Here is a 25,515-nt window from a genome sequence, read left to right as displayed (position 1 = left end):
GTCGCCCCTGCCAACATGGTTCCGGCCCCAAGACCTCACCTTGATGACCAGGTCCACAAAGCCTTTGTCGTCGTCGCTGGAGACGGGCGTGTAGGGCCGAATGACCAGGTTTCCATCAATCCGAGCTGAGAGGTAGATGTGCTGGCCTGCAGGATGAGGAGGGGTGATTACGGGAGTCCTGACGGGGCCACCGACTATCTCTGCAGGGTCCGCCCAGTCTAGTCAACCACTGCTCTGTGCTCCACCTTGTCCTCAAAGGCTGGCCTCGCCTGGGCTCCAGTGCCCACTTCCTGCCCCCACAGCGGTTCCCATTCTGTCCCAGCTTCCTGCTGCCACACCTACCTGCTACTTCCTGCTGGTGCCACTGCCAGGGACACCAGGGATTTCCCCTCTCATTCTGATACTCATCCTTGAAGGTCCAGTGTGGCTGTCACCTTGTCCCTGAAGCCTTCCCCACTCTCCCTATTTGAAGTGCAAAGCTCCTACCTCTGACCTAGCACCCCGCTACATTCGGGCAGGGGCAGGGCCGCACTCACCGACTGGGAGGCCCAGGATGTGCTGGGGCGACGGCAGAGCGAAGCGGAACCGCCGGGTGTCATGGTTGATAACCTGCAAAGCAGCCCGAGCTGTTAGATGCCACCCACGGCATAGCGGCCCCCAGACCTCAGAGCTCCTCGCATCCCATGTCATTGAGAAGGGATACTGATGCCACATGTGACACACGATCTGCACACACGAGTGTGAGGGCACCGGAGTCAGCCACCCACTGCATGTGCCTCCATTCTCACTGGCTCAGGGAAGGGGAATGACCCACCCAGAGCCACACAGCAAAGTGATCAGAGTAGGGAAAGAGGTCAGGATCCCAAAGGGAGACTGCAAGATGGCCCAGAAAATCTTGGGGGCAAGAGGGAGGATCCATCCCTGCCATCAGCTCGGGCAGTGTCCTGAGTAGCAGGAAGACCTTGGGCCCTGGGTTGGCAAACTAGGGGCAGAGCGGACACAAGGCCCACGTGCCCAGGCCTGGGACACAAGAGGGGGGCTCGTGACTACACTAATAGCCCCCCAAGAAATGGGATGGCCATGACTACAGCAAGGCTGCACAGAGCAGGAGGCATGCCAGCCCCACTGCCCAAAAGGTCATGGCCACAGCTAAGACCCCCCAGCCAGGCCTCTACCCTGTGCATGGCCAATGGGTGGGCAGGTGGGGGCCATTTCCCCTCCAGAGTGGGGCAGAGGCTGGTTAAGGGCCAGGCTGGGGCGAGGAGGAAGCCAGACACCTGTTAAGTGGTCTTACACCAAGGCCAAGGAAGGCAAGCCTCCCGCAGTAAGCTGTGGTCTGAGCTGCAAACAGACCCCATGCCCCAGCTCCCTGAAGCCCCTGTGGGGTCTCCCCTGCAGCCGGGTGGCAGCTGTCCAGCACCAGTTCATGTCCACACAAGACTAGGTGATGTGTCAAGGCCCACAGATGGACATAGTGCCGTCAGCTGGAGGGAGGGCAACAGATTTCTCCAAAGGAATAGAGCATCATTCTGAGTGTCCCTGAAGTGCATGAGCAGAGCCAGGTGGCCTATCTCAGAAAGCCAGAGCCCAGCCACCACTTAGGACACAGGGCTTGGCAACCAGCACTCTCTCCGCCCCAGCAGCCCAGGCCTGAAGCTGCCTCCCCCAGAAACCTTGCCCCCAGGCCTCCTGGGAACGGATTCCAGGATTATCAATTAGTCCTGGGGCTCAGGGTCAGAAAATATGCCAGACAATTTTTGGAAGCAGCACAGAAATGAGAGAAGGGCACTGATAATTATTGTGCTGGAAAACACTAATAGGGACAGGGCACAGCAAAAGTTACAGGGGCTAACATCTGTGCAGGGCTCAGCTCAGTGCTGGCGTTCAGGAGGCTGCTGGCCACGATGAGCTGAGCAGTGGACCCCCAGAGCTTCAGGGGGACCCTGAGGGTCAGCAGGTCCAGAAAAGGCAAGCAGTGGGGGCCTCCCTGTGCTCCTGGGGGAGCATAGCAAAAATATCAAAAAGCAGACCCACCTGCTGACCTCCAAAAGCCACCACTAGGCTACGACGGGGAGGAGGCAGATTTAACTACTAAGACATTTGCCACAGGCTCGATCAAAAGGGCCTGATGGCGGGTCCACTGTGTGACATCCCTGGGAGGAAATACTAGATGGTCATCAAACATAATGAACCAGCTTTGGGGTAGACATGATCAGGTGTCCATGTGGAATGGCTGGGTAAAAAAATCAGGTTAAAAAGAAAGTGAGAGTAGGTATGTATACACAGACCTAAAACTCCACACATCACATGCGTGAATGTGATGCTCAAAAAAGACTCACACTGGCCCACAAATGGGACCCTCTGCACAGGGGCAGCGTGATGGGGGATGCGACACATAGGGTGTTAGTGGTTCACACGCAGAATTTCTATTATGAGCACACATCAATCATAGATTACTTCTGGAATGAAAATGAAAATTTAAAATATATATAAAACGTGGAGAAGATAAAGCCTGGTAAAATCCTCTGGGAAGTGGTGATTTTTTTTTTCTTCTTTTTTTTTTTTCTTATCTGTGGTTTTTGACTTGTCTGTGCCCTCCTAGTATGAAAACAGGCACACGTCTGGAAACAGCCACCCGGAGCCCCGGGACCTGAGACTCTGTGTGGAGTCCAGGGTGGAGCCGGGACCCGGGGCTCAGGGCCTGGTAGGTGACTTTCTCTGCTCCATGACTCAGTTTTCCCTGCCACACCCCTTCCGAGGCAGCTGCCGGTGGCCAGAAATAGCACAAAGGAGGGGCTCTGATGAGGGGGAGTAGGGAGAGCAGCTGTTGGAGGGAGGCAAGGCAAAGGAGAGGATGGTTTTAAATCATGATCCGATGTTTGAAAAGGAAAAGGATCCGATGGGGAGGGCAGGAATAGGCCTTCCAGAAGGGCAGCAGGAGAGATGTGGAAGATACCTGGGTCCGACAAACACCTGGCTCTGAGTAGATGACTGTGGCGGTGGGGACGAGTCATTAGCTTGAAGAAAAGGTGCTGGGATGGGAAACACCCAGGATCAAGGTGGGGGTAGGTCTGAGTTTTGGTTCTACCCCTAACCCACAGTGTGATGTCCAATGCCCCCCTGGTGCTCTCTTGCCCTCTGTTTTCCCATCTGTTAAATGGGTGCTTCGACCCAAAAGTCCTAAGGGGTCCCTCTTGTTCTGGCCTTCTGTGGGATAGAGTGTGGTTTGGAGAACAGGCTCTGTGGTCAGAGATCTGGGCTCGAGACCCTGTGGCCGCTTACTGGGAACCTTAGAAAGGGACATTGCTTCAATTTCCCCATCTGTAAGGTAGACAGACAACACGACCTACATCAGAGGGGGGGGCCCATGCCCTGAGCACACAGTAGGTGACAGGAAATGCTGTGATGCAGCCAGGGAGGGAGGGGGAGGAGCCCCCATGGGCCCAGACCCTGCAGGCCCCCACAGTGTCCGGCACTCACCTCCTTGTCGATGAGCCGCAGTGGGTACTTGATGTCCGGGCTCTCAAGGGTGATGGCCGGGGTCGAGCGCTGGAACAGCTTCATGAGCAGGTTATAGAGGAACCAGACTGGGGAGAGGACCACGTGGCCCAACTGAAATGACAGGGACAGACCCATGAGGTCAGTGTCAGCACGGGAAGCAGCCTGCCACCTGCCTTTCCCGCGAACACACCAGTCGGTTCACACCTCCAGGCCCCTGGTTGCGCCATCCCCTCTGCCAGGAGCACCCCCTCCTCACAATCTTCATCCAGGGAACCAACCCCAGCATCCATTTCGGTGCCGGCTGGGAGAAGTCACAAAAATCAGGCACATGAAACCTATCACTGTATTTCTAACATAAGGAAAGGCTCTATTTCCCAGAGGAACCAGGACAAAGAAAGCTACATAACTAACTGAGCACGTAACCCTTTTCACTTTGGCTGCTGGGAAGCTCAGAGTAAAGTTCACAAGTAATTGTGCTTAGTCTTGAGCACTGTGTATCTGTGCTCCCTCTCTCCTTCCCCCCCTTTTAGTCAATTTAACCTGGTCCTGTTAAGTGATGTCAAGTGCCAGCTCGATTTAGACAAACTCCTGAGCCCTGGAGTTCTGCCTTCAGAAGCGAGGGACAGTTGAGGCAGTGAACTGGGCAGTGGGGAGCTCTGTTCCTTGTTGGCTGTGTGATCCTGGGTAAGTCCCTTCCCTCTCTGAACTGATCTGGACCAGGTGATCTGCAAGGTCCCCTGAAACTCGGAGAGTCTGCTGCTCAGCACCATGATGAGCCCCACGCAGGGGCTAATCTCATGAAACTCTCAGAGGGTTGTCATCACCACTTTACAGATGAGCAACAGCTCAGAAAGCTTCAGCAACTTGCCCACAGTCACACAGCTGGCAGGTGGGGAGCTGCAATTTTTTTTTTTAAAGATTTTATTTATTTATTTGAGAGAGAATGAGTGAGCGAGAGAGCATGAGCCAGGGGAGAGGCAGAGAAGTAGACTTTCCACTGAGCAAGCAGCCCGACTCAGGACTTGATCCCAGGACCTTGGGATCATGACCTGAGCTGAAGGCAGATGCTTATCCGGCTGAACCACCAGGTGTCCTGAGAGCTGCAGTTTGAACCTGAGTCTACTTGCTTCCCCAATAACACTCTTAAACATCTGGCCCACACTCACCCTGCTGCGTGACCTTGAGAGGCTCCTCCTTGTCAGCCCCCTGCCCCCTACATCTCAACCTCGCAAAGATCCTAAGAGGTGGCTTAGAGTTTTATTTTTAATTTTTTTAAGTAGACTTCCCCCCCCCCCCCAAGATTATTTATTTATTCTAGAGAGTGAGAAAGAGAGAATGGGAGTATGGGGTGGAGGGGCAGAGTGGGAGGAGAAAAAATTCCAAGGAGACTCTGTGCTGAGCATGGAGCCCCACAGGCTCGATCCCACAACCCCAAGATCTTGATCTGAGCTGAAACCAAGAGTTGGATTCTCAACCAACTGTGCCACCCAGGCTCCAGTTTAGATTTTTAAAAAACAGAAAACCCAACTCCCATGGCCAGATAGCTCACTGCTCAGGATATTTGAAGAGAACACCCTTGCAAAGGAAGACAACTGGTCACTTGTCCTTTCTAGCTGTGTTTGTCCTTTGGCAAATCACTTAGCCTCTCTGAGCTGTTTCTCCATCTGTGAAATGGGATCTTTTCATCTGCTTCTAACCTTGAGGAAACAGGGAGGCCCATTCTCCAGGATAACTGGCCAAGACTCCTCAAAAATGTCAATGGCACAAGAAACAAAGTAAGATCAGAGAACTGGTCCAGATTAAAGGAAGCTGTGGTTGGTTGAGTGGTGGCTCCCAAAAGATATATCCACCCAGATCCTGGGAATGTGACCTTGCTTGGAAAAAGAGTCTTTGTAAAGATGCAACCAAACCAAGAATCTTCAGAGGAGATCACCTGGAATTATCCTGGCGGGCCCTAAGCCCCGTGACAAATGTCCTATAAGAGAAAGAAGACTCAGAGGCTACATGAAGACAGAGACAAAGACTGGAGTGAGTGGCCACAAGCCAAGGAAGCTAAAAATTGTTGACAACCACCAGAAGCAGGAAGAGGCAAGAAGGGCCCTCCCCGAGACTTCAGAGAGCATGGCCCTGCCAACACATTAATTTCAGACTTCTGGCCTCCAGAACTGTGAGAGAATAATGTCTGCTGTTTTATGCTTGTTTGTGGTGACTTTTATAGTCCTGGGAAACCAATAGAGAGGCCAAAGAGACAGCACCGGAATGTGATGCGTGGCTCTGGATTAAATCCTGGGCCAGAAATAAAATAGTTAGAAAGGGCAATATATATATATTGTTAAGATTTATTTAATATTTGAGAGAGAGACAGAGAGAGAGGGCACCAGGCAAGGGGCAGAAGGAGAGGGAGGTATCTCCAGCAGACTCCCTGCTGAGCAAGGAGCCTGACCCTTGGGGGCTCAGTCTCACGATGCCGAGACCGTGACCTAAGCCAAAATCGAGAGATGGATGCTCAACTGACTGAGCCAGCCAGGTGCCCCTATAAAGGGCAATAGTGAGACAACTGGTGAAATCTGAATTAAGGCCCATGGATTAGATAAGAACATTGCATCAATGTTACTTTCTTTTTTTTTTTTTTTAATTTTATTTATTTATTCATGAGAGACACAGAGAGAGAAGCAGACACATAGGTAGAGAGAGAAGCAGGCTCTATGCAGGAAGCCTGATGTGGGACTTGATCCCAGGACTCCAGGATCATGCCCTGAGCCAAAGGCAGACGCTCAATCGCTGAGCCACCCAGGCGCCCCTCAATGTTACTTTCTTGACTTGATCACTGCTCTGTAATTAGGCAACAGAATGTCCTTGTTCTTAGGAGATACACACTAAAGTATTTAAGGGCAAAGGGGCATCGTAGCTGTAACTTATTCTCAAATAGTTAAAAGATACATACACACACACCATAAAGCAAATATAGTGAATGTTAACACCAGGTCCATCTGGATAAAAAGTATACAAGAGTTCTTCATATATGATTGCAACTTTACTGTAAGTTTGAAGTTATTTCAGAAAAAAAAAAAAGTGGGGGTGGGGTAGGGAGGAGCTCACACACTGGTGGTCCAGAGGCTGAGATCCAAAGTCCACACAAAACACTGCTTCTCCAGAAAGCTGTCTCACATTTTGTTCTCCATCCAACCATCAGTAGTACACCTCCCCGACTCTAGTTCTCTCAGCAAATGATCATGAGTTCACCTTATCGTAATCCTACAAGTTCCTCTTTTTGTCTTGGCTGCCAGGAAGCTCAGAACCAAGCTCTTGGCTTGCATGGAGGCCTCTCTGCTTCTTCTGTGGGCTTCTTGAGGTAGTGTGTTCTGCAGAGCATTGACCTGGAAGTGGCCCCTGCTCTATTCAGGGCTGGGTGAGAAGACCCTTACCTCTCAAGGCCCACCCGCTGCTCCCTGGCTTCCCATAAGCCTTGCCGGGATTCCTGCACTTTCTCTCAACCCAGGTAGGGTGCCCTGGCTGAGTACCCGAGGCCTCTCTGAAGCCTCAGTGTTCTCATCTGCACAAGAGAGATAAGACCTACTGCTCTGCCCCGGGGGAGCCCAGATGCGAGATGAGATGGGGTGCCCAGATCACAGAAGAACATGGGTGCACACACAGGGGCTTTTCCTGCTTCCCTCAGTGGGCCTCTACCACCGGGGAGATGGGATACCCAGGTGAAGGAGGGGCAGAGCACAGAGATCCCAGGGCAGGCCTGGCCGCTGTTCCCCAAACCGGCCCTGCCGCTTCCTTGTCGTGGCTATGGCTACGGGCCCTTTGTTGGGCTCAGAACAATGTGCCTCTCTCCCAGGCAGGGCCTCCAGGCCTGTTTTAGAGCTCTGCTCTGTGACTAAGGGATCTGAAGGAAAGGCCCCCCGGGAGCCTGCCAGGGCTCCCCTCTCCAGCCCCACCCATCACACAGCCAGGGCGGGGCGGGGCCGCTGCCCATTTATCCAGCACCCACCGTATCCCAGGGGCCACTCAGTGTTTCCCCTACCCTGGGTCCCGTTAAAGGGCCTGGTTGGCAGCCCTGGGCTCAGGGCTCGGGAGGCCCAGGTCTGAACCCCCAGCTCAGGATCTCAGGACAAATTCTCAGCCTCTCCAGGCCCCGGCCTTCCTCCAGTGCAAGAGGATGGTTCCAGCCAGGGCTGGGGGGACAGACAGGAAGATGGGAAAGGCCACACACACAGCAGATATGGCCAACGTTTCCAAGCTGGCACTGCTCCGAGAATGGGATGTGAGCAACCTGGGGTGATCCTCATTTTGACCTCAGGCCACAGGTGCCGTGATTATTATCACAAGCTTACAGATGAGGAAACAGACCCAGAGAAGGTCTGTATCTTGCCCCAAGTCACACCAAAGCCAATCCACAGAAGGCCACACTCACAAGGGATATTACTGTCCCTGTTTCTCAGATAATTGACTCACATATGATCCTACAGGAAGTCTGAGTGAAGCCAAGACCCAGGCCCAGGCCTGTCTAGCTCTTCCTAAGCCACCTCCCAGGACAGGTGCCCTTGCTGTGCCCCAGCCACAGAGCCCAAGGCCCAAATCCCACTCACTCCAACGCTCCGATATCCTGCCTCCCACAATGAGGCCCCAACTGCCAGACCGGCAGGGCGCCCACTCTGTCCTCAAACACTCACGACGGCTGCCTACTGCCCACATTCAAGGCCCCTCCCACATGGCTACAACTCTGGCCAAGTGTCTTTCTTGCCCCTGGCCTTTGCATCCTCTTCTTTCTGCCCCAAATGCCCTTCTTCTTCCCTTATCCAAACAGGAACTGCTATTCAACCTTCAGAGCCCAGTTCAAATGTCAGATCTTCCTTGGCTGGCCCCTCCCTGGCTAATCAGGCCTTCAGCAGAATTCTGCAGCCCCTGCTCCCCTCAGCAAACTCCATGGGGTGAGGAGATTCTGCAGATGCTCTGCTACGGGCCCCTCCGTGTCAATCAGAGAAGCCATATCCACTGGGAACGCTGTTTAGGGAGAAAGTGGAGTTACACTTGCAGGAAATCACCATAGTAGGGAGTCCTGGAGATGAACTGACACAATGGTCAGAAGCAGTTGGGAGTCGTGTTTGGTGCTCCCTGGAGTTTTATTTTTCCCCAGCGCAGCTGTTTAAGTGCAGAGCCAAGTTTAGTTAATAATGTAAGACCCCTGGCCTGCAGCTCCTAGCATAATTGGCAAAGAACCTTCCCCTGCTTCACTGCCCCACAGCCGTGGGAGACAGGACGACTGCATTCTTCATTTGACAAATGAGGAAACTGAGGCCCAGGGTGGAGTCTGGGCTTGGGTTCCCAATTTGCTGTCACTTCTCTCTCACCTGCCCCACGCCCGCCAACATTGACTATGAAAAAGATTCATAAGTCAACAGCTCTGAGGGCAAGTCCTGAACATGGGCTGCAGCCCTCCTACAGACCTTCCGGATGCCCGGTACCAGCCTTGGGTACCCTGGATGCCAGCCTTGGTTCAAATGCCTGGGCCAACGCCCACGTGTGGTCACAGCTGACACAAAACGGCAGACCCTAGAGCAGAAGCCCCAGAAGGGTGGGGGCATCTGTGTTTCATCACCACTGCACCCCCAGGGCTCAGAGCAGAGACAATCAGTAAATATTTCTGGGTAAGTTTGTGAAGGGAAAACAACAACTCCCATCCCCCCAGGTCTCTCTCTGGCTCTTTTTATTTTGTCTGGAAGTTTCAGGAACCAGGGCAAGAGGCCAGATCCCTCCCAGGCAAGCACAGGGCACCAGCTTACCCTGTTCATTCTAAAAACCCACAGCCCTCCACAGAGCACAGGACAAGGTGGTTAGGGTCCTAGCTTCGATCCTGTTAGGCACACCCACCTTCCAGAGGTATGGTAGGCTCAGTGCCATGGCCGGAAGGAGCTGCTCACGTGGGCAGTTGATAAATGTCAGTCTTCCTTCCAGTCTCCACTCCCAATAACTGGGCTCCAAGAGCAACCTACAGCTGCTTTGCTCATAATTATCTCACATAATCCTGAAGCCTGGGAGACGGGAGCTATTACCGCTCCCATTCCAGGTGAAGAAGCACAGGCCCGGGTGACAGACCTGGCCCAAGGGCCAGGATTTGAACCCAGGCACCTGGCTCCAGTCCACACACTGAGTCACCGTACAAGACTGCCTCTCCGTGCCTGCGGGCACCGTGTGGCCAAGAGAGAAGCAGAGGTGGACTTTGCATACGTACAAATTCCTATCTGGGGAGGCAGCTGTGGGCAGTTAGTCCTTCAGGCCATAAACCCCAGTGAGCACACCTACCAGGGCTCGTGCTGGATTTGGGGGACGCAAGCCAGGGGACTCTGCCCCTGAGAAGCTCAAGCGGTGAGGAAGACAAGACACAGTCAGAGGAAAGGGTAGAGTGGAAAGGTAAAGGCTTCATCTCCAGAAAACTGAAGCCTTTACCAGATTCACAGAGGGCAGGGATGCTCCGTTCCCACGCCCTGGGGGTGGAGGAACTCTGCACCCCACTCCCGGCCCACAGCACCACTCCCATCCCTGCACGCAGTGGGCAGAGTAAACAGCAAGCAGAAGGCTGAGGCCAATGCCCCACCCCAGCTCCTCCTCAGCCAACCTGCCTCGTACACACACACTCATATACACGCACGTACGTATATACACAAAACCATGTCACCACAGCCACTCGGGGGTCTAGGGAAGAGCTGCCTTCCAGGCCTTGACCTGACGCCCCCCAGGCCATGCTCTGCCCACCGGGGAACCCACCACCTGCCTTTCCTCACCTCTGCTAACAGAACGGGGAGAGGGAATGGGGTCAGCCGGAGTCCCAGGATGTCTCCAGGGAACCCCCAGCCCCCCCCCCACCATTGCCTAGGGGCCCTGCTACCCCACAGAGGGCACCCAGCCCTACTGCTCACCCTTCCCTGTAATTCCCTACTGGGACCGTGGCCTCCACTCCACCCAGGTTAGATCTGAGTGGGCAGGCTTACCCTCTCCAGGTGCCAGCTCCCTGTGTGGAAGCTTACCTGCCTGTCGCCCACCAGCTATCCTGCTGGAATCTGAATGTCCCCCTCCTTCCTGGTCCCCTTCTCAGGAAGTGGAAGGAAGTGGGAGGGAGTGGAGGAAGTTCTGCAGCTGGTGGGGGGGGGGGCTCCTGGCTCAGAACTGTGGGGGAGGGGAACCCAGGAGGAGGGGCAGGTGCACAGCAGAGCTGCTCTCAGCAGAGGACATGCAGCCCTGCTTTCCTGGGCCAGGGGTGAGGGCCACAGACTAGGCACAGAGCTGCTGGGGGTGGGTGGGGGTGGCGGGGTAGTGGCAAGCCTGGGACTCTACCTGTAGTGGTGACCTGTCAGGGCCCACTGAGCACTCACGGCTGTGCTGGGGGCAGGGGAGCCACAGTCCCAGATGGCAGGCCAATCCCTCAATGTTCCCCCCAGGGGGCTGGCAGACTGGAGTGCCAAGCCCTCAGCTGGTGCCCCCTGGAGTATTATGGGAGGAGGCCTCCTGCAGAGCCTGCACATCCCAGATAAGACGTCTGGTGCCCAGAGCCCAGGGCCCGAGCCAGCCTCCCGCAGACCTTGTGGAGCCTGTGCACCAGGAGGCCTAGCTAGGGTCTGCTGTGGGCATTTTGGGCCAATGGGGATCCCAGCAGGGCACACAAGGAAGGGGCAATTTCTGCCCATCTCTTGGACAGAGGCGGCCGTAGAGTTGGTGAGTCTCTCCTGACTCCCAGACAGGGCTCTGCCCCTCACAAGGGGGTTACCAGGGGGTCTTGGCTGTTCGGCAAAAATGTATGGAGCGGCCACGTGCTGGGGACGCAGTGACAAATGAAGGTGAGAAGCATTGAGGGAAAACAGAGCAGGGGATCCCTGGGTGGCTCAGCAGTTTAGCGCCTGCCTTTGGCCAGGGCATGATGCTGAAGTCCCCGGATCGAGTCCCACGTCGGGCTCCCTGCATGGAGCCTGCTTCTCCCTTTGCCTGTATCTCTGCCTCTCTCTCTCTCTCATGGAGCCTGTTTCTCCCTCTGCCTGTGTCTCTGCCTCTCTCTATCATAAATAAATAAAATCCTTAAAAAAGGAAAACAGAGCAGGGGTGAGGGTCAGTGGGTTGTGTGATGAAGGGGCATGAGGACGTTACTCTGAAGCTCCGTAATGCCCACAGGTTCGCCCTGGGCAAGGCTGCTCCTTGATCTGAATGCCCCCCTCCCCCCAGTCCTGGGCTGGGCCACAATTTCATGAGCAAATACCCAGACCAAGAGGCCTTTTGCCTCATAGTGAGGAGGAGCCTCACAGAGCCAGAGGGAGGAGGCTGGTGCCCTCCAAATCCCAGGCGCCCGGGGTGGAGGTGGCGGCGGGGACAAGTGGCTCTGGGCCTGATCCTCAGCGCCAGCCCTGTGGCCTGCTCCCCGTGCCCAGCCAGCCCCAGGGACCAGAGGATGCATGGGGGGTGGGAGGCTGCCTTCTGGCTACACCACCTCGTGGACGAGGTGCAGAGGTGCACAGCCCCCAGCCCAGCCACTGGGGCCTTTGAGAAACCCAGGAGAGGAGGCAGGCTGTGGGGAGGGACGGAGGCCCTGGGCTCACCCAAAAGTGACAGCAGGGTGGTAGACTTTGGAGGCCCAGTTTTACGCCCTGCCAGGCACGGGCAGGTGGCCAAATGTGTGTTGCACTTCTGCATCTGTGAAATGGGGCTCACAAGTCTGCCAGCTTTGTAGGGTTCATGGGAGAGCCAGAGCCCAGGCGGGGCAGGAGACAGGGTGCAGCACTGTCACTGTGGCTGGAGGTGCCACAAACCCTGCCCTCCGGCCACATCACCTACACACTCCACCCCCTCCCAGCTCGGCGTGCTCTCACACCCGGCCTCTCCCAACACCTGTGCACTCACACACACCGGGCCTGGGGCTCACACTGCATGCCACACCCACTTCCTAGAGTCACACTTGGCCACACACATGCGCTCTCAAACTCATGCACACTCACGCCTCACACCCGGGTCACTTCATACACTCCATCAGCCGCAGAGGCGTGTTCACACTCCCGTGCACTCTGCACACGCACACGTCACACCGCGTCCGGTCGTGTCACCTACTCCCACTCGGCACACACGTGCGCTCCACATTCACGCACACCCTCGGCCTCGCCCTCCAACTTTCCCCGCCGCGCCCTCTCCCACCCGCACCGCACCCGCACCCGCACGGGCTCCGGCGCGGCCCGCTCCTCCCTCCGCTGGGCGGGACCGCGCGGGACACCGGCGGGGGATGCGGGGGGATGCGGGCGGGCGGGGCGCCCAGTGCCCTCGGCTCGGTGCCCGCCCCAGGCCCCCGCCGCCCGCACCCCCCCCCACCGCGAGGGCTGGGTCCCGGTGACGGAGGGGCGGGGGGCGGCGAGCCAGGCGTCCGCGAGGCAGGGGCTGGGGGGCCGCGTGGGGTCTCCGCGCCCCTCCCGCCTACCGTGCTCAGCTGGGCCCCCATGGTGGCGCCGCGCTCGCTCCTCCGCCGCCGCCGCCGAGACCGCCGGGCCGCCGCGCCCAGGCCCCGCCCCCCGGCGCGTCACCCGGGGAGGGGGCGGGGCGAGCGCACGCGGCGGCCCCGCCCCTCACGCCGCCGCGGGGAGGGGGCGGCGGGACCCTGCGCCCGGCACGTGGCGGCTCCCCGCGGCGCGCGCCTGGGCTCCGGCGGGGGACGGGCGGGGGACGGGCGGGGGGCGGGCGGAGGGCCTGCTCCGGGCCCCGTTAGTCACGGGGGGGGCGCCCCCGCTCGGTGGGATGCGGAACAGAAAACCCGGAAACCACCGGCCACGCCCGGCCTGCACTCCGGCGGCTGCGCCCGGCCGCGGTGCTGGCTCCACCCGCCTTCGCGTTCCCCGCGCTGCTAGCTCCGCGGTCCTAGGACCTCGCGGGCCCCTGCCTCCGGGCGCTGCCCCCACCTGCCTCTGGGCCAGCCCGGCTTACTGCTGCAAGGCCTGCCCGCCCCCGCCCCCGCCCCCGTCTCCGCGGGCTTCCTGGCGCTTCCCTGGAACTGAGGGCACCCCACCCTGTTCCATGGGGTCCCTCCGCATCCCAGGGCACTGTAGGCTCCTTGAGGCGAGACTTTGTTGTTGTTGTTGTTTAAGATTTGTTTATTTGAGAGAGAGAGCCTGAGTGGGAGGAGGTGCAGAGGAGAGGGAGAGAATCCTCACGCGGTCTCCCCACTGAGCATCTAGCCGGATGGGGCTCAATCCCAGGACCCTGAGGTCATGATATGAACCGAAATGGAGAGTCTGCTTAACCGACTGAGCCACCCAGTTGCCCCGGACTCTGCTTTGAAGTCCCCTGCATGCCTGGAGCCTAGCATATAGTGGTTGCTCAATAAATACTTGTCAAATAAATAAGTAAATAATAAATAAATAAATACTTGTAAAATGAATGCATTTAGCAGCTAGTACCTCCTCTGTTGTAGGCCCATGCCGGCCGGAGGGAGGCTCTCTGGCTTGGCCTCCTGGAATGGTCATGGACCTGGATGTGAGCTCCTGGTAGTCTGACTGGTCCGACTGCCAGGTGACACATTCCTGCCATGTGATGCTGGCCAGGCAGAGAAGGACTGGGCCTTCCAGGCAGAAGGAACTGGGCAGAACATGGAGGTAGAAATCAGGTATGGTTTCAGTTTTACGGATCACAATTTTCTTCTTCTTTTTTTTTTTCTTCTGTAATCTCCATGCCCAACCAGAGACTCAAACTCATGACCCCGAGATCAAGAGTTGCATGCTCTACTGACTGAGCTAGCCAAGTGCCCCTTATTGATCACAGTTTTATTAAATTTTTTTAAAGATTTATTTATTCATGAGAGACACAGACTAAGAGAGAGAGGCAGAGACATAGGCAGAGGGAGAAGCAGGCTCCTTGCAGGGAGCCTGATGTGGGACTCGATCCCAGATCCTGGGATCACGAACGGAACCAAAGGCAGGCATCCAATCGCTAAGCCACCCAGGCGTCCCTGATCACAGTTTTAATGTTACAAAGGAAGTAATCAAATCGGAAAGCTTGACTTCAAGTAACTTCCCACTGGTAGGTGCTTCTTAGGACAAGAGCCCTTGTCCACAGGCATCTTCCACTGAGGCCCTAGGAGAAGAAGATCACCCTTGACCTCCTCATTTTCCCCAGTCACTATTGGTTTTATTCGTGTTCTTTATTTTTTTAAAAAGATTTTTAAAATTTATTCATGAGAGACACACACACAGAGAGAGAGAGGCAGAGACACAGGGAGAGGGAGAAACAGGCTCCATGCAGGTAGCCCGACATGGGACTCGATCCTGGGTCTCCAGGATCACCCCCGGGCTGAAGGCGCGCTAAACCGCTAAGCCACCCAGGCTGCCCTTCTTCGTGTTCTTTAATCATGATGATTATCACAAATGTGGACATGTGATGTTGGGAGTTTGTTCTCCTTATGAAATTTGGAGGTGACTAACTTGGCTTTCTCCTTTTAGTTATAGGCCATGATCCTCACAGGATCCTCATAGGCCATGAAGAATTCCCACACAGGGCTTTTCCTCAAAAGATTCATCCCTTAAATGGCATTAAATAAACAAAAAGTTAAATATCATTTAGATTAAGGCTATAAACGCTAGTCTAGCAAACAATCTTACACAATCAGAATTAAGATGGAATCTATTTTTCAGCCTTATATTATTATTTAAATTATTAGAAGCATTTGTGTTTTTTTTTTAAGATTTTATTTATTTATTCATGAGAAACACACACACACAGAGAGAGGCAGAGACACAGGCAGAGGGAGAGCAGGCCCCATGCAGGGAGCCCAACGTGGGACTTGATCCCGGGTCTCCAGGATCACGCCCTGGGCTGAAGGCAGGCGCTAAACCGCTGAGCCACCCGGGGATCCCTATTAGAAGCATTTGTAGACTCAAAGAGGAAATAGCTTTCCTCCTAAGGTTATCACATTATTACTGCCTCTTTTTTTTTTTTTTCCAGAGATTTTATTTATTTATTTGAAGAGAGAGCAGAAGTAGGGAAAGGGAGAAGTGAACTCCCCACTGAGGAGGGAGCCTGTTATGGGGCTCCATCCCAGGACCCTGAGATCATGACCTGAGCCAAAAGCAGACACTTCACCCACTGAATCACCCTATTACTCCCTTTCTTAAGATCGTATTGACAACAACAACAACAAAAGATCATATTAACTATACACTTCTCTCTTTATCTGTTTGAATCTCTTCATTTTTTTCTGTATATAAAATTAACATTGTTAATAATCCACATAAATTGTTGAAGCATTTTGCCCTCACTGTAATAAATCCTGTCTGTGTTAACACCTCAACCCACTAACACACTTCAGTATGTAAAGCACAAAAGGAAATTTCACTCCTAGTTACATCTGGAAGTTCCCCTAGAAAGTGACTCACCTCCCAGGCCTGGCTTCACACAGTGTTGGCTCCTGCTTGGCTGTGTGACAGTCCCTTGCCACACATGACCTCAGGGAGGCCAGATCTGGTGTACAAGCAGACAAAAATTGAAGCTGAAGCCAAAACTGGAGGCACATTTTGTCTGCTTGGGGCACCCAGATGGTCAGGACATTTGATTATAAGCTCTGGATGGTGCCAACTGCAGCATCATGAGACCCCTTGCATCCACATCATCCAACTAGCTTGGTATCCAGGCCCAGCAGTCCTGTCCTCTGGCTGCCCCCAACCCTGAAAAGGGACTGGTCCTGGTGCATTTATTTTGCCCAGTTATTGATCTGGGCCTCAACTCCCCACAGAGTTCCTTCCTGGGGTTTGGATCTGCTTGCAATGGCTAAGTGAGGCCCCCGGCCTGCTGCTATACACTATTAGCACTGTAGTGCTAATACACTATTACAATTCCTATCCTCTTTCCTCTGAGCTCCTCTCTCCCCTCCTGTCTGATCCTGTGTGCATCTTGGGAGGTGGGATGTCTCTAAGGGAGTGGTAGGCAGTGCAGGTTGAGGGAATTGTGGCTCTGTTTCTCTGGAGAGGGAGGGATAGATTTCTACCCAGACTCTGTGGGAATTGCTTACCTCTGCAGCAGGACTATAGGGTGGCCACAGTGTGGGGGAGCAGAGAGAAAAGCTAGGATAACATTGATTAGGTGGCCCCCTCCTGTTCTTGAGACGCAAACCAAGCGGGTAAGTTTAGCTGCCATTCACTGTGTGACAGGCTCAGGCCTTCCCCTTTCAGGGTCCTCCTCTGAGAAAGGATGGCTGCAGGTGTGGGACAGGGCACTGGGTCTTCAAGACTGCTTCTACTTCTGATATTTTATCTCTGAGTACCCTCAGACTTGGAAAAATACCCAAGGTTCAGAGAAATTGTAAGAATAGTACAATGAGGGGTGCCTGGGTGGCTCAGTCGTTTGAGAGTCCAACTCTTGATTTCTGCTCAGGTCATGATCTCAGAGTAAGCCCCGAGGTGGGCTCCCCACTCAGCAAGGAGTCTGCTTGGGATTCTCTCTCTCCCTCTCGCTTTGCCGCTCCCTCTGCTTGTGCTCTAGAAATAAATAAATAAATAAATAAATAAATAAATAAATAAATAAATAAATCTATCTTTACCAAAAAAAGAATAGTACAATGGACGATCAGATTCACCAGCTGTTATCGTTTGACCTCTTTCTCTGTCTTTCCCCCTTCTTTGCTCTCTGTTTTCTTTTGCTGAATCATGGACAGTTAGTTGCAGATATGTGACCCTTCGTCTCTAAATACTTCACCACATTTGTCCTAAGAATAAGGCCATTCTTTTCCATATCACTGTTAAATGATCAAATTCAGGAAATTTAACACCCATACAACACTGGTACCTAGTCCCCAGTCCACATTCCACTTGCTCCAGCTGCCCCTGTGATGTCGTCTCCAGCTATTATTTTTTCTGGCTCAGGTTCTAATCCCAGGTTAAACATGGAGTTTACTTGGCAGGTCTCTTGAGTCCCCTCTAGATCAGAGGGCAGGCGACCAGACTGTTTTCCTGTTGTTACCTGCCAGGTCTATCTACAATAAGGTACTAAGTGAATGTCCTAATCCCCCACATTGGCTTTAGCATTTGTTGATGCTCCTTGGATGAATCAGTTCTCATTAAGGTGGTTTAACTGGTTTACAAAGTGCTTTGGGGAAAGAAAAAACAACAACAAAAACCTTTGTCCTAATCATTCCTGAAGGTCCTTTAGGGAGCCAAAGAACAGAAACTACCCCACAAGCCCATTTGCCTTCTGGGCATGGCCTGTTAGCTGAGAATCCCCTACTCTACTCAGGTGTTTGATCCATGAGAGAGGCTGAGAGGGTAGAGGAACTATTAGTTTCATTTTATTTTATTTTTAAGATTTTATTTATTCGTGAGAGCGAGAGAGAGGCAGACATAGGGAGAGGGAGAAGCAGGCTCCCTGAGGGGAGCCCGATGCAGGACTCAATCCCAGGACCCCGGGATCAGGACCTGAGCAAAGGCAGACGCTCAACCACTGAACCACCCGGATACCTCTAGTTTCATTTTATAGAAGAGGAAATTGAAGGCCAAAATGAGGAGAGATGTGGGCAGCAGTGGAGCAGCTCCTCCCAAGGAATTTCTGGGCTCCAACCCCTTCCATGGACCAGGGTAGGAGTTTGGAAAGGAGGCTTTCAAGCAGCCTGCTGGGCAGAGTTTCAGGGTCCAGATTGGGGCTCTCTAATCCTTGACAGACCCCCTCGCCCCTATAAACTGTGTAGGACCTAGGTTGCCAGATTTGGCAAATAAAAATATAAGGTGCTCAAATTAAATTTGAATTTCAGCTTAATGATGAATAATTTTTTTAGTATAAGTATGTCCCAAATAAAGCACTTAAACAGATTTAAGAACTAAAACCTCATGATGTTGGGACACCTGGGTGGCTTAGCGGTTGAACGTCTGCGTTCGGCTCAGTTAGTGATCCCGGGGTCTTGGGACTGAGTCCTGCACCGGCTCCCCGCAGGGAGACTGCTTCTCCCTCTGCCTGTGTCTCTGCCTCTGTGTGTGTGTCTCTCAGGAATAAATAAAGCTTTAAAATAAATAAATAAAGCCTCATGATGTCTGGGATGTTTGGACTGACACAAGAGTCGCCAATTAAGATATAGGACACCCAGTTTAATTTTTAATTTCAGAACCGCAGAAAGAAAACTCCAAATCTAGAAAGAAGCAGTTGGTCCCTGGCTTCATTCGAGTAGCCAAGATGCTCTAAAGCCAAAGCACAAGTCCTCTCTCCGGACCGAGCTGGCCTACGTGGCCATTTAGCTGGTTTTCTACATCAGCTCATGAAGATTTTCCTGATCAACTTTCTCCATGGCTTGTATTGAAGATGTCCTTGGTGGGCACGCCCCTTCACCCCGTGGAGTAGTTGCAAATGAGTGTGGGATCCGGGAGCCGCACCCCAACGACGTGTCTCTCCAGTGTTCCAGTTCCATGCGAAAGAGGATGTGGAGCCTTGGGGCCCCCATCGCGTCTGACCCGGAGTGAGAGAGCAACTGGAGCGCCCCTCCGAGACCACAGGAGCCTGCATTCCTGAGCTCTCAAACACCCCTATGGGCCACCACCTGGTGCTGCGGAAGAGTCCCTAGCTTCAGCAGAAGTAAATAGCTCAGAGGGGCTGGCAGGCTGGAGGCTTAGGGGACAGGATTCTATTAATGTGTCCCAGGAATTCTCTGGCACCCCTCACTATCATCACTGATGATAGAGGGAGCAGGGGGCAGCAGTGGAGGCACCGAGAGAGATGGCAATAATGCAAAGTTACACATGGCTTTGCCACGAGGTCAGGGGTTCTTTGCACCCAGGGGTCCACAAGTAAGAGGCCCCCCGCATATCTCCACAATTAGATCAGGGGTAATGATGGAGCTGCCTCTAGGAAATTCAAGAATGGCCAGCAAGGAAAGGTTGGCTCATGTTTCTTTCCCACTGGGAGGCCTGCGGCACCCCGTGGAGAATTGGCCAAGGTCTCTCCCTTTGTCTTCCAGTACTTCCGGTTTACCTTCTCGCCCTATTGCTCATTGCTTTATGCCTTCTCGACCTCTGAGTTTCAGTCCATTTCTTGCTATGCCTATTGCTTTCGCTCCACTCCCAATATTTTGTCCTCCGTTACCTTATTTTGCCAATTTTCCTTCCTGGGGTATGCCAGCTTCTGCACCCTCAAACAGAGAGAACAACTGATGACAATAAATGGAGGGGAAAAAAGGGTTGGGGGAAAAGGTGAACATTACTCATTTATGTTTTTATATTTGAAACCCCCTACCCTCTTACACTTTGTTTAGCACTAATGTGCCTTACATGATTGAAGATTTAATAAAAATGCTAAAGTTTGAAAAAAAATGTTTAATTTCAGGGAACCAATGAAAAGATTTTAAACTTGGATGCCAGGAATTAAAACATGCATGGCAGGGGTTATCAGATGCAAGAAATGAGGCAGGTGAAGTTGGTCGGGACTTGAATGCCGAGATGAGCTGCCCTTTGGAGAGCAGATGACAGCCTTGGAGGAAGGGACTTAAGTTTGGAGAGCCATTGCCAGACAGTTCTAGAAATCTCCCCCTGGAGGCGCCTGGGTGGCTCAGTTGGTAGAGCAAGCAATTCTTGATCTCAGGGGTCATGAGTTCAAGCCCTACGTTGGGCGTAGAGTTTACTTAAAGATTAAAAAATAAGTAAATAAATAAATAAAGCTCCCTCTGGCCCTCGGGTGGTGGTGAGAATGAGCAGAAATGAGCAAGGCTGAAGGTCAAAGACCAATCCAGGGGCAGTTGCAGCGGCCACTGATATGCCAGGAGGTTCAGGCCAATGGCCAGGGGTGAAAGAGCATTCAGGAGGCAGGACTTATGGGGCTTGTAGCCCACCAGATCAGGAAGGTAGGCAGGAGGCTTCAGGCCTGGCATGGGAGGGGGTCTGGGGGGCTGCAGGAGGGAGCAGCAAAGGCCTGAGAGGCAACGGGGTCCAGCATCTGGAGTTCAGAAGGGGCCAGGCCCAAGAAGGGAGAGTGGCCCTGGGGCAGGGAAGGAAAGACACAGGGCTAGGGTGGAATGGGGAGCTGTATCTGGGGGGCATCCCTGCCCACATGACCTCCTCCAGCTCCTTCTTGCCCTCTGAGGAGCTAGTTGGACTGCCTGCCCTGGGAAGGGAGGGGGGGCGTCTTCCAGCTCCTGGAGTGGGGAAGCCCAAACCTGCTAGACCACCTTTCTACCCCCATCCTTAGCTGAGTGTCTGGAGAGGCCGTGAAATGATTTGTTGAGAGCTAATATATTAATCTCCTCGGGCATTTGCAATCTGAAGAGAGAAGTTGTTGGGAAGTGGGGGGAGCAGCGGGGAAGGGGTGGCTTCCCAGCCAGAGACTGAAGCCCTAATTGTGGAATCTAGGCACCTGCTCGGGAGCTTTGATGGGGAGGGGACACTGGGACAGGAGGTCAGCTCCAGGGTCACCAAGGCTGTTCTGCTGAGGCCTCTTTGCAAGCCAAGCAGCCTGCTCTGGCACAATCTTCATGTGTGCAACAGGGAAGGTGATGACACAGCAACTGGTGTGGTGTGTCCTGTATGTGGTAAGCACAGGAGGAGTATTTGAAGACAGTCCCGGCCCAGGGGGTGGTCCAAAACCCATATGCCAGTGGAACAGGGTGGGCGAAGGAGCCCTGGGACAGCCGAGCTTGAGAGCAAGTCACCCCTTACCCAGGGCATCCTGTCCCAGTCTTAGAGAGGAGAGGTGTGGCTCAGAGAGGGAAGAACCTTGCCTGAGATCACATGTCCTGCAGCTGATGGGGGTTTGGGCTGGAGTTTGAACCCAGGTATTTGCTTCTGAAATTCTGTTCTCCTCATGGCCTCCTGGCCCTGGAATTAAGCATCTATTTTTTTTCGTCTTCCTTGTTGCCCTGGGCTGCCCTATAGTGAATGGCAGGGACTAACTTCAGGGTGGAGGACTCTGTGTCACTGCCACCTCCCCCCCCACAAATACTGCCTTCTCTAGACCAGAGATATTCAAATCTTGGCTCTTTCCATGTGACCTTAGGCAAATAACTCCCTTTTCTGGGCCTATTTCCTTTCCTATAAAATACAAGATCTTCTAGAATTTAGATAGACTCTTGACAGAACAAAGGTTGCAGACTGCTGGCCAAAGGATGGCATCCAGCCCACAGAAGAATCCGTTCTGAGTTTTGGCTTCATTTGAATTAATTGTCAACCCAAGATTTCTGGCTGCTTGTGACAAATCCCAGGCTCTCACTGTAATCAGCTCACATTCTGGAGGCCCTTCAGGTAAGGGATTTGCAACCTCTGGTGAAGCGGGTTCTAAGATCCTCCCGAGGTGCCCACACAGGATGTAATTCTCCTACAGTTTGCTCCCTGGGAAGCAGGAGACCAGAGTTCTAGGCTTGGCTCTGCCCCAACCAGCTGCCCGATCTTGGACAGCCACCATTCCTCTCTGGGCCATATCTGCACACAGGGACCATCACACATCTCTCAGAGGCTGTGTTGCGGATTAAACGAGATGCCAGATGCACACCTGCATCGCAAAGCTGGATCTGTGGACAGGCAGAAAAGAGACCTAGAAGCACGATTACCTGCATGTCTATGGCACGCCGAGAGCCAGGGTGGGACCTGAGAGATGAATGTGGCTCAGTCCCCAGAGACACACATAAGCAACAAGCTGGAAACAGTGGGGAGGAACCCCAGCTCGGGGTGAAATCAAGGGAGACCTCGTGAAGGAGATGACATCTGGCCTGCCACAGCCAGATTCACTTATTCATTCCTCGTATCTTTACCAAGCACCTACTATGTTCCAGGCATCATTGTTGGTGCTGAGTTTCCAACAGTGAGCAAGAGAAAAATGCCTTTGGAGACCTGACATTCTAGTGGGGGAAAACAGAATACACCAGAAACAAATAGACATAGAATGTCAGGTGGAAAAGGAAAGGCAGAGTAGGGCCAGGAAAGAGGTAGTAGTGGGTGTACCTATTTTATGTAGGGGTCAGCGAGGTCTTCCTGAGGTGATGACATTGAAGCAGAAACTGGAAGGAAGTTAGCAAGCAAGCCCTGTGGATAATTGGGGAAAGAGCACTCCAGGCAGTGAGAACAGCCAGTAGAAAGGTCCTGAGACAGAAGTGTCTTTAGGAAGCAGTAAGAATGTTGGTTTATTTCATTTCTATGATGCTAGCTAGCTTCGATCACTTGGCTTAGCCATGTCTGCCAGGCTTTTCCCTTTGCCAGTTTCTTTCTCTCTTTCCATTTATTTATTTTTCTTTAAAGATCATTTATTTATTTATTCCTGAGAGACACAGAGAGAGAGGCAGAGACACAGGCAGAGGGAGAAGCAGCCTCCCCATAGGGAGCCAGATATGGGACTCGATCCCGGGACCCCAGGATCACGCCCTGAGCCAAAGACGTCAGACACCCAACCACTGAGCCACCCAGGTGCCCCCTCTCTTTCTATTTACCAAGCCATCTATGGATGACCCTTTGATACTGTGATTACCTGATTTGACTTAATCCTCATTGCAGCCCTCTGGCAGTTTTAAGACATGTCTGTAAATTCTTGACATCCTGTCCATTGAAAGATGGGGGCCTGGGTCCCCTCTCCTTGAATCTGGATGATTTCTTGACCAATAGAATACGGCGGAGGTGACACTCTATCGTTGGCGGTGGGCGCGGTGGTGGTGGCGGTGGTGCCACCATGCTAGCAGCCCGCAGAGAAGCCCCCGTGGAGATGAAGCGAGGCCTCCGACCCTCAGCTCAGCACCAACGTGCTAGCCATGCGAGTATGCCATCTGGGAAGCAGGTCCTCTCGCCCCCCATTGAGCAGAGGTGAGCCACCCCCCTGCAAGCCCTGTTCTAATTTCAAATAAGTGAGAAAACTTGCTGTTTTACACCACTGCATTTCAGAGGGGTTGGTTACACAATAATAGTTAACTGGAACAAACCCCATGAAGACAGTCTCCCCATTTGATAGGTGAGAAGCAGAGGCACAGAAGGTTGAGATAGTTCACCCAAGGTCTGCTAGTCAGTTAGTGGGAGAACTGGCACTGGTGTTCAGCCTCTTAATGTTGTATTTTGGTGATCAGCAGTTCTCAATTTTAATGCGGTCCGTTTAGCAATCTTTTCCTATGGTGAATATGTTTTGTGCAGATAGACTGTTTTGGATTTTTTTTCCCATCTATGACTACATAACCTCTTTGGATGTTAAACACATGACGATGTGTAACAGCCGCCTGGTGCTCCGTCATGTGGAGGGCAGTCATTTATTTGACAAGCTCCATTTACGGGTGTCTAGTTCTTTCCTAGTTTTTCACCACTTCGGACGAAACTGTGGGGAACACCCTTGCTTATACATCCTTGCATTGTCCCAATTATTTCCTAAAGATACATGCTTAGACATGCAAGCGCCTGGGCAAAGAGAGAGCAAAGTTCAGAGCTTCCTAGTAATGTAGCCAAACTGTCAGTGGGCATCCATGTGAGCCGGTAGGAGTTTTCTAGCACTGCAGTGACAAATCACGACAGGATGGCCGCCTTCCCTAAACAGAAAAATAGTCTTTCCCAGTTCAGGGAGCCAGAAATCTGAAATCAAGTGTGGTTCTCTCTGGAGACCCTAAGAAAGAAGTTTCTACGCCTCTCATGGTTGCCTGCCATCCTTGGTGTTTCTTGGCTTGTGGCAACATCAGTCCAGTCTTTGCCTCTACTTTCACACAGTCTGTGTCCTCTCTTCTTATAAGGACACCAGCCATTTGAATTAGGGCCCACCCTAAATCCAGGATGATTTCATCCTGAAATCTTTAAATAATTACATCTGCAAAGATCTATTTCCAAATAAAGTCACTGTCCAAGGTTCCAAATGGACCTATCTTTTTGGATGACATGATTCAACCCCTGATACCCTGATAGGGCCATTCCTTATTCTCTCCTTGGCATATCCCAGTTGTTGACGGCAGACAGGATACTCCCAGCTCGAGTCCCAGCTGTGAGCACCCCCAGGCTCACACAGATCTGGGTGGATCTGTCCCAACCCAGCCGGATGGCACAAGCCTGGCTGAAGGCTATTTGTGTAGGAGTGAGAGCCGTTTGGGAGGGGAGCTACCCTTTGGGAGCAGGAGCTGGGCACCTGGGCATGACAACCTCCACCCTTCCGGAGCACTTTCCAGCACTTGTTCAGGCACTGCTGTGGGTGCCATAAGCGGTGAGCTGCACCCCAAAGCAAAGTTAGCCAGTGAGAGAGGAGGCAATTCTGAGTCCATCCAAGCCACCCCTGGGACCTGGGCCATGTGCTATGGAAGGCCATCCTGCTGTAACACATGTGACAACACTGGGCCCCAGCAAGCTAGGGCTGACACTTGCAGCCTCGATCATCATGGAAAGTCAGTGTCCGACCTTCCGCAGAAAGGAGGTAAACCATACTCAGGCTCCCCTGCTGGACACGCGGGCAGGCCACAGGCACCCCCGTGGGAGGCACCGAGGGTCTCAGAAGGTGTAGGACCCAGATTGAGGTCTTCCTGGGTGCCAGGGGCTGTTATAACTCGGTCCCCACAGTAAGCCAGTGTGGGCTCCACTTGGGGAAACTGAGGTCCTGCGCTGTTTAGCAACACACCCAAAGTAACACAGCTGGCGAGCGCCGGGGTGGCGGGGGTTGGAGGGGGGCTTCAGGGTCCAGGCCCTCAGCGCGTGTGATGCGGCCCCGCCCCACAGAATCCTGACTCAAACCAGCCAAACAGGAAGGACTCTCCTACAGCCCCCTTGAGTGGCTCCCCAAGTCAAAGAGGCGGCGTCTTCCCACACAGGTGAGCCTCCAGCTCCCCAGCGGGGCTGGTCCTAGGGAAGAATTCCTAGGAAGGACCCAGAGCGGGCGTCTGTCCATCTTTGGGCACTGGAACTATGATTGGTCCAGTTTGGGTCCGGTCCCGCCCCCTAGCCAATCATTCTCGGGAGGGGCGGGGTCAGGCGGGGGTGGGCGGTACCTCCCGCTGGAGACACCGGGCTGGTGAGAGGCGCGCGCAGGAGGGTCCCCAGGGGCCAGGTCGGCGGGCCTGTGACCACGGGGCAGGGGAAGTGAGCTGGC

The 25,515-nt window shown here is 53.4% G+C and overlaps 1 protein-coding gene and 1 pseudogene across 1 annotated transcript in view; one reads left to right on the top strand and one right to left on the bottom strand.

Moving 5' to 3' along the window:
* Positions 1-13,091, bottom strand: part of CYB5R3 (cytochrome b5 reductase 3) — a 29,203-nt gene extending 16,112 nt beyond the window's left edge. Inside the window, exons 1-4 of the mRNA XM_072743138.1 lie at positions 12,956-13,091; positions 3,481-3,612; positions 537-609; positions 40-146 (exon numbers count right to left, since the gene is read on the bottom strand). Coding sequence (XP_072599239.1) covers positions 40-146; positions 537-609; positions 3,481-3,612; positions 12,956-12,976 — 333 coding nt within the window. The 5' untranslated portion in view covers positions 12,977-13,091. The remainder of the gene's footprint in view (positions 1-39; positions 147-536; positions 610-3,480; positions 3,613-12,955) is intronic.
* A 954-nt stretch (positions 13,092-14,045) lies between these two features.
* On the top strand, positions 14,046-19,649 carry LOC112934008 (proline-rich protein 32-like; annotated as a pseudogene).
* The last annotated feature ends 5,866 nt before the right edge of the window (positions 19,650-25,515 follow it).

The sequence above is a fragment of the Vulpes vulpes genome, chromosome 16, assembly GCF_048418805.1.
Source record: "Vulpes vulpes isolate BD-2025 chromosome 16, VulVul3, whole genome shotgun sequence".
NCBI lineage: Eukaryota > Metazoa > Chordata > Mammalia > Carnivora > Canidae > Vulpes > Vulpes vulpes.
The sequence above is the reverse complement of the archived record's forward strand: the minus strand, read 5'-3'. Positions and strand labels throughout refer to the sequence as shown.